This window comes from Lygodium microphyllum, chromosome 16 (genome assembly GCF_053477565.2).
Source record: "Lygodium microphyllum isolate KBCC chromosome 16, Lygodium_microphyllum_v1.1.10, whole genome shotgun sequence".
Taxonomy (NCBI): domain Eukaryota; kingdom Viridiplantae; phylum Streptophyta; class Polypodiopsida; order Schizaeales; family Lygodiaceae; genus Lygodium; species Lygodium microphyllum.
The window spans coordinates 54158654-54171651 of record NC_141150.1 but is presented as its reverse complement, the minus strand read 5'-3'; the positions used below and the strand labels follow the sequence as shown (position 1 = coordinate 54171651).

The following is a 12998-nucleotide window of genomic DNA, read 5'->3' as shown; positions in this document are numbered from 1 at the left end:
GGAATGTTACAAGTGTGGAGAAAAGGGTCATATCTCCTCGAATTGTCCAAACCCTAGGCGAATTGTGGATTACAAGCCCTTATGTAGCCAATGCAAAGGCAAAGGCCACACTACAAAGGACTGTCCAAGTCCAGCCCCTGTAAAGGCCAATGCCACTGATAGCCAACAGAAGATGCAAGAGCCTGCCTCCAATTTGGTAGAGTTGGAAGTTGCCACTGTCACATGCGCCAAGAAGACGGAACCGGTTGTTCAGAATGAAAATAATTCTCCTGCTAAGACGGTGAAGTTAAGCCTGCCAACAGAGGTACAAAGTAGTACATGACAGAACAGTGTAGTACAGAGCACTGTAGTGCTACAGAGAGTCATAGAGACAGTCCCAGAAATAGGACCAGAGCTCTAGGAGATAGATGATACTGAAGCACTTCCAGAAACAAAGGAAATGCCAATGCTGCCATTATTAGAAGAAAAAGGAAAGATGAAAATGGGTGTAGCCCCATTCCCCAGCTGGCTGGAGAAGCCTGTGGATCCTATCAAAGAATATGACTTGGTAAAAGACCTAGAAAACTGACTAAACAAATGGCAAAGGTAAAAATTGTGGAGGTATTATCCCCAAAATCTTGCTTAAATTGAGAGGGAGGGAGGGAGGGAGAGAGGGAGAGAGAGTGCGTGTGTTTAGTAGGACTAAATGGATGGCAAAGGTAAACATTGTGGATGCATGATCCTTTTTTAACACGTGGCAAGCCCAAAAACCTATTGTTAATAATAGTATAGATGAAATATGAGCTTATATTATTCAATCACTAGCATATTCTTGTAATGAATGGTAAGTCATTAGTCACATATAATATATATTCTAATAGTCAATTGATCGATGTATGTATTTATTCGTTGTCGGTCCTCAACATATATTTTTGCTTAGGAGATTTTCCTATTGTTTTGGACATCTCCTAGTTTTCCACAGGTGTTGTGAGAGGCGGTTGTCAATCATGAACATATATATATTTCGGCTCAGGAGAATTTCTGGTTTTTCTAGATATCTCCTAGTTTTCGGGAGGTGTTGTGAGACGAGGTTGGCATTTATACAAATGTAATATGATTTTTATAATGCTTCATGATAGAGGCTAATAAATATATAAATGCTCGAACCTTAGTCTTACGAGAAATTCAAAGTTGTGGTGTAATAAAAACATTGTTTCGTTAACGCGGCCATGCAAGACTTCTGGCTAGCGATCGGGACGTGCAAGCGTAGAAAGGAGGCTCTCCGTCCAGGTACGCCTTCAGGCATGTGTGTGTGTGTGTGTGTGTGTGTGTGTCTGTGTCTGTGCATGTATATGCGTGTGTCCGTTTCTCTGTGCGCCTCTGTGGCATGATGCTCAACCAAACGCAGCCATTTCATTGCAGAGCATTTGCTTCTGGCCTCGTCCTCCTCCTCCTGATCTTTCCTTCTACCTCCAGTCTTTGCGTGTACTCTTGTAACTACTCCCTCGTGAACGGGAACTGCACTCTCAAAGTTCTGGTTCCCGGCAAGCCCCTCTTCCCAAACTTTGTGGATTGCTCGAACCCGGACAATGTGAGGGGCTTCTGCATCGACGTGTTCGAGAGCGCCATCTCCATCCTCATCCCGAGCTTAGTCCTCTCTTCCCCTGTCCATTACGAATGCCATGATATCTCCTCAAACGAGACCTATGACAGTTTATTTGAAACTCTCTCTTCTGAAAAGGTAAGGCTCTTACAAACTTTCCCTTTTTTGTGGGTTCAGCTATGCAGTTAAGGTCTTCCTGCTTGCTGGTTTTTCTTCTTTTGTCATAGCCGTCAGTTCCTTTGAAGGGCAATAGACTTGTGCATAGGAGATCGCATCGATCTTACGACATATGCAGCTCAATCGACTAGGCTCCATAGCACTGAGATGAAGAAGACGTAAAATATGAGACTTGCCAAGAAGAATTCAAGAATTAAAGCGTACTAAAAGAGGCTCCAAATGGGTTAAGTAAAGTGGACAAATTAGCAATTAGAGACCTAGATAGCCGAGGAGTCATACATCCTAGTGAAGATGTTTCATGACTTGTTGGTTGTGTTGTTGACTTACGATAGATAAAAAGCACCACAATTTAAAAGGATCCTGACCATGAGCTTTGAGGTATAATTGGTTGCAACCAAGTATAAAAGCTTCACAAGGCTGAAAATGTGACATCTAGAGGAGGAAACATAGGAGTTACCATATGAAAAATGACAAGATCTCTCATAATGACAACACACTTGGTGATAATAATACCATGTGAGTACAAGGCAGTCAATTAGCCGGTTTTATAGTACCTACTTCCTTGGATTGGCTTGGGTGCGCCCTCCTCTACCGCTTTAGAGACTGATGGGGAGAAGGTGACTCCTTCCACTTCAAGAGGAGAAGACTTTTCTCTTGATGGTGACAAGGTGTTGCTTCAGGCATTTATGTATTTAGTTTGTAACTTCATTCGTATCATCAGGATGACCATGATTGTAAAAGGACGCTTGGGCAAGTGAATAATTCTCTTGTGAGGGCACTGTCCAAGTGGCACTGTTGCATTGCATTTTGCATGAGCATGGCTACTTGCATTGCCTCTTGCATAACTCCAATGCATTGGTATTTTGTTTTTATAAACATGCATTTGTGTGCATTTATCTCTTTTCACATGTTCGAGGGGTTGACTTTAGGTCCATCATATTTGTAACATTGCACGTGGTAGTCTCCTTTGTTGGCTTTGCGTGCTTAGCTTGCTTTTTGTCCTTCTTTTTTGCCTCTACTACATATTCCCCACATTTTCCTACTCTTTGTTATTGGCATCTAGTAGTGGTAGGGATAGTCTTGTTTGTTTTATGGAGGTCTTGGGACTGACCATGGCCTCTCCTTTAGGGCATCCACGTTTAATCAAGAACTGACTCTTTACCTTCTCCTTTAGCTTCCATGGCTTCCTTCCTCTCTCTCCCTCCTTTTTTGTCTTTCTCTCATCTCCTAGTCTTCCTCTCTCTTTCTCCCTCTTCTGCTCATTCTCTCTCTCCTCTCAACCTCCTCCATTACATCCCCTATGATCGAGCTTGCACATGTGACATGATGCAAGTCATACCCATGACATAGATAATAGAGGGAATGGACATTAGTCTTATCTCCCTACCATTAGAGCCAAATGGGCTTACTCCCGAGCTCAGGACTTAGTAGTATACTTGGCCATGACCGCATCCCATACCACTAGTCCACATTGTTTTAGTATATGGATGTGTTGCCCAACGGGCCTAAAGTTCAAGAGTGTTAATCACACAATGATGTGCAGAATGGGCCTTGAGTCTTATAAATAGGACTTGGTTGTCCTAATAGTTGAGATACCAAAGTCATTAAATTCATTGTATTCCATTGATTCCTATTTTGGTTTCAATTACATCCCCAAAAAGGCTTTATTTGTATCACTAATTAGAACATGGGCACCACCTGAGAAAGTCAGGGCACCACCCTAAATAGTTTAGTGACTCGTATGCTTATAAATAGGGCATGGGCATTCATCAATTGATACACTTCACCCTCATTCTTTAGCCAATCTCCCCCTTCATTGACTACTGATCACTTGCACCTCTCCAACACCTGGTGGATGCTTCTGGCTGAGTGGCTCATGTACTATCTTCTCTAGCTGATCCGCCTTGATTCACCAGCTGTTGCCCAGCTTGCTGCCCTGTTAGAGGAGCTGCACAATCTCCGTTTTCAGCCTGGCAACATGTTCATAATCATTTCCACTGCTGCGTTTGCTGGTTTCACTCATCCCTGGACTGGTATAGTAGATCATCTTCATCATTATTGTGTGTTTTCAGCTCTTGCTGCCACCCCAGTACCCACACGACTGTCCACAAACATCAACCACTTTATGAAGGCTGTGTTTGCAACAGATTTATGCCATCTATAGTAGGTTACACCCTCTTCATCAGCCCTACATTAGATACTTGCATTTTTTAGTTTTCTTTACACTTGAAGAGCTGCTTGTTAGTCACCTATCTACAGCCACTTACATAGAGCATTCCCTCTCCTAAGGGCTGGCCAAAAGTCGTCCTAACAGTCATCATCCTAGAGAGATTTCAGCATATCCTTCATCTCCAACAACTTGTGAGGATTGTGTTTCTCTCTCTTTATTGCTCTCTTGTGTCTTTCAGTGTCTACTTTGATACTATAGTACCTAGAGGACTCTGTATTTCTCTCCCTCCAGAGAGATCTTCACCAGCATTCTGTGTTTTCTCCTCTCGTGAAGGGCTGTGCAGTAGTTGTGTTGACAGCAATCATCATCTCATCTCGGAGAGTTTCCAGCAAATCCTTCATCTCCAACAGCTCTTGAGGAGTGCGTCTTGCTCCCTCTACTACTGTCCTTTGTTTTCCAGTGTCTACTCTGACATTGCACTGCCTAGAGCACTACATTTGGCTCTCTCCACCATAGAGCAGCTCTTTTCTTGAAGGATTATGTTTCACTCCCTTCATAGTGCAAATTCCTTCTAGGTGCTATTGCCTGATCAGCTAGGACAATGTAGTAATCTTTGAGCTCCGCTCCATTGTATCAAATTCAGTGTTCATCATTATTTATTCATCATCCTCTTCAATGGTTCTAAGTTTCTTTATCCGAGTGTTTGTCGTATGCTATCATGGGATGTTTGGCATAGATTGTGAAAGTGGGAGATGTACTATCATATGGATGAATTCATGCTTTGGCTACAGACTAGTAAGTGACAGGCTCCTTGCTTAATACACTTCTCAAACTTGCTCATTGCCATGGTAATATGATATAGTCGGTGATAGTGAGAGAAGTCTTGGAAGGTCATGATCATGTGGCTGGGTATAGTGGTTGTATAGTAACTTAAGTGACTTGTTCTAGAGCTAGTGGTATAAAGTGAATCTTGAAGATTTAGGGGGGCCAACAGGACTAATTGGACGATTGCTGTCCAACGTGGCCACAAAGGTGAAGGAGATGGCATGTGAATTGGGAGAGGACATAGAGGAAAGGTGGGGGGAAGAGCCAAAGAAAGTAAGTGGGTTGGATGCTCATGCATTGGAAGAGGAGAGGGGAGAGTGTGGGCTGTTTTGAATAGGGAAGAACAGGGAAAAAGAGGGTAGCAAGCAGTCCTTGCTGAACATCATCTTCTATTGAGTTTTTCTCTTGGTTTATCAATTCATTCTTGGTCTCTTATCATCAGAAAACCTTCATTGAACATCAAACGAGTGATTTGAGTCGATTGAGAGCTACATGTGGGCTGTTTTTGACTGTGTGCAGCAGCGAGAAACAAGATAACAAGCTGTCCTTTAACTTCTTCACCTCTTATAGGATCTTAGATGTGATTCTTCACTTGATCCTTGGTCCGGAAGTTCAAGGAAACCTTCCTTGATCATCAAAGAGGAGTTTTGAAGGGTTTATGCTCTTTATGTGAGCTGTTTTGGGTTGTGAATAACAGTCAAGAACAGGGCTGCATGCTGTAATTGGAGTTTTGATGCTCCAACAGGGTCTCTTTGGTGGTCTACCAATTGGATTATGCTCTCTAACAGTGATAGACATAGTCTAGATAATAAAGCTTGGATTTTTCTTGGATTCGGGGTAGCATCAGTACCATGTTTTGTTTCTGTAATAAAACTGTAATTATAGGGCTGAAGTGCTTTTGAAGGCCCATATAGGGTATTGGCAGGGATTTATACATTCATGTGTCTTGTCTACGGTGGATGTTATCAATAATCTGCCATTAGTAGATTGATGTATGCATGATATTTTGAGGTGTTACCTATAGCTTTTGGATTATGTTAAGCAGAGATTATTCATGTATCGATGTATATACTGAGCCATAGTCTTAGTTTGTGTCGGGCTATCTTGTGTGTGCATGTGCCTTTGTTTTAGGCATATCTATCAGATGTATTGTAGATTGCTTGCTCTGCTGAGCCATATGAAATGAAATTATTGGGTTTCACCTCTATTTGTCTCTATTAAATCTTCTAAATTCTCAACTCTATTTTTTTCTTCTTGTTTCATCTCTCAATGTTCCCACATCCTTCTGTCTCTTAACCTTGGGGTAGACCTTCAACCCTACACGATTCGATAACGCTTTGTGTCTCTTCTTGCAAATCTTACCATTTCTTGACATGGTATCAAAGCATACTGTTCTGTCTCTTGACACTAACCCTAAAGTGCCTCCTAGTGCATTCACAGTAGTCCACTTTATGATCACTATGATCAATGCAAGTTGGATGTCCGAGGTGTATCAATAGGCCTACAATGTGTGCCAATGCTTTGTCTATTTATCAACGATGTCCCCCCCTTTATTTAAAGAAATTCATTTTTTGAGTCAACCAGGTAATAATATTTTCTGTTAGAGCAATTGGATGAAGAGATGGTTTCCTAGTGATGCTCCACATGTTTAGCTACCTTGAGGTAGAGTATATGTAAGTGGATTGTTTCATTGCTGCTGCATGTGTGGACCATTATCTAGTTGCAGCAGGCTGCTACTTTGTAGAGTAGGAGAGTCCAGGTTGTTTCAGTTGTTTTTAATATCAGCTCATGCAGAACTTCTTTGGATATGATAGTTTTCTTTTGAAGAGGTCCAATTCTTTGGGTGAGTGTGATCGTTTGGTGTTTTGAATGATTGGTTCTTTTTTGCTTGTTTCAAAATCAAAAAGATCATAGTTCAAAGCAATATATTTTCAGTTAACAACTCACAGCTTGAATTTTGTCCATTTGCTGTCTCAGGTAACCTCCCAAACCTTCCTGTTGAGTAGGCTACCAATTCGGGACAATGTGCAACTCTGTGTTCAGCATTTTGTGATGTTCTAATGTTTCAAGTCTTCAATGTTTAATGAATATTTAAGGCAATGGGGAATACTTTATCAGACCTTGTGAGGGCTCCCTCCCACATGACCTACTAACATGAGTTGGTAAACACAGTTTGATGCATTAGTAGGGGACATCACGATCTCAGCATACCGTTCACAACTTGCCAACTTCACACAGCCATTTCTGGAGTCTGGCATAGTAATTTTATCAAATGCCAGAGAGCGGAGTTTTTCTGGCGTATTGTTCAAACCATTCACAGGAGGAACATGGGGACTACTAATTACAGCGTCGGTACTGACTGGGGCGACCTTGTGGTATCTAGAGAGAGATAAACATACGGATGCACAACTTCAGTTGAAAGAGAAGGCTTTCAAACAAGTCGGGTATTTTCCTCCAGACTTTCCTTCATATTCCAAAAATTGCTATGTTTGGTGGCAATATATTCCTTGTAATGGGTTAGGTTTGATGTAAAAAACTTGAAATTAGGCAAGTCTTTTGCAAAAGAACTCTAACCAGTTTAATATTCTACAATAGAACTGCACACAACTAAATGTCAAATTATTTAGGTGAGTTTTAAATAATTCAAGTCCCTCAGATTAGAAGAGTAGTAGGATGAGTTTTGATGTGTCTGCCTCTCATCATGTGTTTGAAAATATTGCAGGCTGATTACATCATGGCTGCTACTTCAGAAGCGTAAGTGCTTCATTAGTTGGTTAATCACTAGAAATAGGGGGACTTGTGCAATCACGCTGAGCCCTTGCTCAGGCTTTAGCCGTGCTACCAAACATGGCAAGTGCTACCATTTTATATGGATGTGGCAAAGCCTAGCTTGGGGTGTGGGGGCCCACATCCTTAACATTGATTCTTGTCTCATCAATGCCTATACAGCTGTGTTAGATGTTGGTTATCTTTATCTTAGAGACTGTTTTTGATTGCAGGAGAGTCCTTAACAAATCCCCTATCAAAAGTCTGTTTGACTGCTTGGTTCTTCTTCATCATTCTCATTGGTTCTGGGTACACTGCAAGCTTGACCTCTATTCTTGCAGTGATGAATCTCTCTCAGCAAACCATAACCATGAAAGAATTGACTGAAAAAAATCTTTCAGTTGGGTACCAAGTGGGGTCTATCACAGAGAACTTCCTTAAACAGAATGGCATCAACAACATTGTGGCATTGAATTCATCGGACGAATACTCAACCATGCTGTCTCACGGCATAACTATTATTGAGGAAGCTCCCTATGTAAGCGTGTTTCTAGCGCGTCAATCATCCTCAAGCTGCACATATTCAGTCAGTTCCAAGCTGACCACTGGAGGATTTGGTTTTGTAAGTATTTGGGAAGCTTATATAAATTTAGTCATCATAATCCATGGAAAGAAAACATGCATCCTTCCGATTTCATGCAGGGAAGTGACTGTGTTCGGTTTTCCAAGTATTTTGGAAGCTTATGCAAATGTTAGTCATCGTAATCCATGGAAAGAAAACATGCAACCTTCCCATTTCATGCAGGGAACCGACTAAGAGTGAGCACACACAGGCCTTAATCTGGCCAAGCATGAGCTAGCAGTGGCAAGGAAGCATATGTACAGAGACTTGTCATTGTGAGCTTTTTTTCGTGCATTGATCATGATGTGAGCTTTTTACCTTGCATTGATCATGACAGACATAGCACAAAAACTAAACAAACAAATCACGACCATCCATTGCCAATAATCTGGCCAACCATCAGGCGGTGGTGGCAAGGAAGCCCACACATAGAGCCTTGTCATTGGGAGCTTTTCCTCTTGCATTGATCATGACAGATATAGCACAGAAACTAAACAAATAAATCTTGACCATTCATTACCAATTCTGGTCCTGACCTTCATAATCTTTCAGGCTTTTCGGGACAATGTCCTGGCTTCTGCATTTTCAGTGGCTGTCCTCAATTTATCGGAGAATGGGCAGATGCAAAAGCTGCAAGATGGCTCTAAACTGAGTGATTACAGGTGCCCCTCTCAAGTTCAATCGAGTAAATTGGATCTACAGAACACAAAGGAGCTTTTTATTTTCCTTGCAGTGGCATTATTTATTTCCATTATTGTATATCTAGTCAAGTGGGTGAGACAGCACGACCGAGTCCACAGTGAGCCAGTGCCGATATCTAGGACTACTACTAGCAATGCTTTAGCTGCTCCATCGTTGCCACTGCCACCACAGCAGCAGCAGCAAGTGCAACTAACTCCCACCAGCCAACTACAATAGTGTGGTCTGATGTGTGCGAGAGTGCTCTCTCTCTCTCTCTCTCTCTCTCTCAAAATATCAATGACTACAAAAGATTGTAATGTTTCCTCTAGTTCTAGTACACTTGAGTTAGACTGCACCCCACAGGCAGATGTTGCTAGGTGATAGAGGCAACATGAACGATGTTTCTCTAAAGACATGGGCAGTGATAAGAGCTGTTGTGATCCAGACTATTTTGGCCATCCAGAAATGAGGCAGCTCTGGGTGGAGTAAGGTGTAAGCTATATTAAAGAGAGGTATTTGTGGTTGCACAAGCTGTCTGTTAAAGATTTTTTTTACACGTTGAAGGGGGATGTAAATATTTTATCACTAATAATGGCTTTCATGCTCTAGATTGTCTACTTAGTTCTTTGATATTATATCTATGCACAAAACATTAACAACGTGAACTTGAAGGCCTACGTGGGCATTACATTTTCACTTTGTGTTTTGGTCATGATCTTAATTATGAGGAGCGCAAACATGCCAAGGCATAGAGATACAAAGTGGTGTTTAGGAGTGCTTAGAAGTGCTATTAAGCAACTCCAAGATGAAAAGAAGTGCAAACATGTAGAGGCAGAGATATACGAATTGGTGTTTAGGAGGTGCTTACACATGCTTTTGAGTAAATCTAAGAAGAAAAATAATCACAAGACGAAGAGCTTATATATCTTCTTTTTGTGTGTTTGACATATGGAAAGGCCATGAGCAACAAGGCAATCTAATTCTTTTGGCATGAAAGGAAAGGATTGCACTTCAAAGGAGAAATAAGAACACAGGAGAAACTACCATAGATAGCTATCTCAAAGGGTATATGCTTTTCAAGATCTTTGGTTTCAAAAAAGCATGAGTGAGGTGAAAGGAAAGGCTTAGTGCACTAGGATGTCTTGTGCATTTAGTAACCAAAGGGCATTTAAGGCTTTGATACTTATTTAGGAAGGTTGCGGCCACATAAGATAAGGGCCACCATTCTCCATGCAAGCCATAGGAGGGAAGTGTCAAGCGGAAGATGTAGGCGTAGGGGGATGAGTAAAAAGCTCTCCTTCAATGGGAAGGCTATGTAACTCGTCTACCTTGTAGCCATGAAACAAGACTCGATGGATATGGAGTTGGGCAGACGTAGGTTAGAGAAAATTTGAAGTCATTCAATTATAAAAGGAAGCAAGCTGCCTTGAAGAATAGTGCTAGAATATTTTCCAACACATGTGCCTTGTTGTAGTGCATTAAACAAAGGTATGCGAATTGGGATGCACTACTTTATGGAACATGTATTTGCTAAGGAGTTCTATAGATAGTTCATTCATACTTATTATAGTCAAGCTATTCTTTATTAGTACAAGATTGTGTAGTAAAGTTGGCCAATTGCACAATTATTTGATTGTTGATGTGGCACTCTTGATGTGGCTATTGTGATTGTCAATGTGGCGATTGTTGATGTGGCTGTTGACGTGGCTATTTATCCAAGGGATGACCTAATAACCATATGTCTAATATCCCCTCTTAGATCTTGGACACGGTAGGAGACTGAGGGATGTGGAATGTTGATGAAGTTAAACTTGGGGAAGCACCTTTGTAAACAAATTTGCTAAGTTGTCCTCGATCTTGTAGTAAACCATATCAATAGTCCCAACAACAAGTTTCTCCTGAATGAAGTGGTACTGTATCTCAATGTGCTTTGTCTTAGCATGAAACACGGGGTTTTGGGCCAAGGCAATGCAACTTTCATTGTTGCAATGAAGTGTAGTAGGACCAATTGGTTGCACAGCCAATCTCCTCCAACAACCTTTGAAGCCCATCGTCTCGTATGTGGTAGAAGACATTGCTTGATACTTCATCTTTGTTGAAGATAAGGCAATCGGGGGTTGCTTCTTACTGCTTTATGAAACAACATTGGCACGCAAGGTAAATCAATAATCTATTATGGACTGTCAGTGGTCCACATTGCTAGCCCAATTTGAATCACTTCAACCTATAAGCACAATATTTGAACCATATGTACATGCTGGATACAAGATCCCTAGATCGGGGATCGCCCCTCAGGAATTGCAAAATACCCAAAGTAGCTTGCCAATGTAACTCTTTAGGTTTGGAGAGCCAATAAACCTACAACATAATACAAATCAAGACGAGTGTTGAAGTCAAATTAGGGACCTAATAAGCTACTTGTAATGGGTAGCATACGCTAAAGGAGAATCAACATGTGCTGTGGCCTTTTAGTTTAGATCCATAGGAGTCGATAGACTTGCATCTGTCCATCTCAAATGTAGTCAAGAGCTCTTGCACATACCGTACCGAGAAAGATCCCCAATAGAATTTGATAGATCTCATGTCCTATGACAAAATGGAGAATTTTCATGTCCATCATCTCGAACTTCTTGTGAAGTGCTAACTTGGTTACCTTGACCATGTGTAGATGATCACTTGTTAAAATCGAATCATCCACATAGAGCACAAACAAAGCATGTGCCCCCTCTAAAATGTGGGCATAAAGCTATGGATTGGCTGTGGATCGTCGTTACCCCAATATTTGTCACCATTGAGGAAGGTAGACTTTACATCAAGTTGATAAATCAACCATCTTTTGTGGCCGGCTAAGGAAAGAAAGGCTATAATGGTAGCCATCCGAGTTGTAAGTACAAAGGTATCATGGAAGTCCATCCTTGGCCGTTGTGCGAAGCCCAATGCAATGAGTCGCGCCTTGTGTTTATCCAGAGTACCATCACTGTGATATTTGGTCTTGAAGACTTATTTGACACCAAACACCTTCCTATGAACAGGTTGAGGCACAAGATCCCGAGTGCCATTCCACTCAATAGTATCTAACTCCTGCTCTATAGCCTTCTTCCAATGCTATGATTGCAAAGCCTCCATGGTGGCATTAGCGGGATTTTGAGGTCACTTTTGAGAATTTTAGCATGTAGAGAGAGAGTGCACTCCACCAATGAGAAGGCTTCTGTGCTAGGTGATAGAGGCAACACGAACGATGTTTCTCTAAAGGCATGGGCAGTTGTGATCCAAACTATTTTGGTCATCCAAAAATGAGGCAGCTCTGGGTGTAAGCTATATTAAAGAGAGGTATTTGTGGTTGCACAAGCTGTCTGTTAAAGATTTTTGTTACACATTGAAGGGACATGTAAATACTTTATCACTAGTACAACTTTTCGCATTTTAAAAAACAAAAGAAATACTTGGTTTAGACGTTTGTGACATTTAGTACATATTATTTGATGTTTTAAAACATTGGTGTCCCGACTCTGTAAAGAAACACTTTTGACGTAGATTGCATGCAGTCTTTTTGTCGGGGCTCCAACCTTTGACATTATATAGGACGATTTTGAAGAATTATAGATCTTCAATGTGGTGAGGTTATTTCACGGTGATCCAAAGAGGAGGGGATACATGGTTGAAATCATTCATGGTTCTTATTACTAAACCATGTGCATTTACTTGAACTTATCTTCACGTGATGTACACGGTAGATCCATCTCTTGCTGTAGAAGTAAACACTACCAAGCAAACAACAATGAAGTATTCTCTCTAGCAGCTTTTGCACGTGTGGCTAAAGGGTTTTTTTTTTCTAGTTAAAAGAATAAGTGTTTTGGCTAGAAACTCTCATTTTTCTTTTCAATTTTATTTTACAAATCGATTTTTCGAAACAATTTTCTCGATTTTGTGTTAAGAAAATATCCAATCTTGTTTATGGAGTATTTGGATATCCTAACTACCCATTGCTGTGGAAATATCAAATTTAAGAAATATTTGCACACATGTGGGCACACTTGTGAAAGCAATTAGTTTTTTCTTTTGGTTTTTAGAGACACCCATCACCTAGAAATAATGGCTTTCATGCTCTAGATTGTCTACTTAGTTCTTTGATATTATATCTATGCACAAAACATTAACAACGTGAACTTGAAGGC

The 12998-nt window shown here is 41.0% G+C and overlaps 1 protein-coding gene across 1 annotated transcript; it reads left to right on the top strand.

Moving 5' to 3' along the window:
- Nucleotides 1–1295: 1295 nt before the first annotated feature.
- Nucleotides 1296–9313, top strand: LOC148022841 (glutamate receptor 3.5-like). Its single transcript, XM_087695135.1, has 5 exons — nt 1296–1720; nt 6927–7198; nt 7477–7508; nt 7754–8142; nt 8695–9313. The coding sequence occupies exons 1-5, from the start codon at nt 1367–1369 to the stop codon at nt 9058–9060; spliced, it is 1413 nt and encodes a 470-aa protein (XP_087551261.1). The 5' UTR covers nt 1296–1366; the 3' UTR covers nt 9061–9313.
- Nucleotides 9314–12998: the final 3685 nt, after the last annotated feature.

Bases quoted from the DNA above. Each gene is read 5' to 3' on its own strand.
- LOC148022841 (XM_087695135.1), top strand. From the start codon at position 1,367: ATGATGCTCAACCAAACGCAGCCATTTCATTGCAGAGCATTTGCTTCT. The intron at 7,509-7,753 runs GTAAGTGCTTCA...TTTTGATTGCAG, and splicing joins ATGGCTGCTACTTCAGAAGC to GAGAGTCCTTAACAAATCCC. The intron at 8,143-8,694 runs GTAAGTATTTGG...ATAATCTTTCAG, and splicing joins CCACTGGAGGATTTGGTTTT to GCTTTTCGGGACAATGTCCT.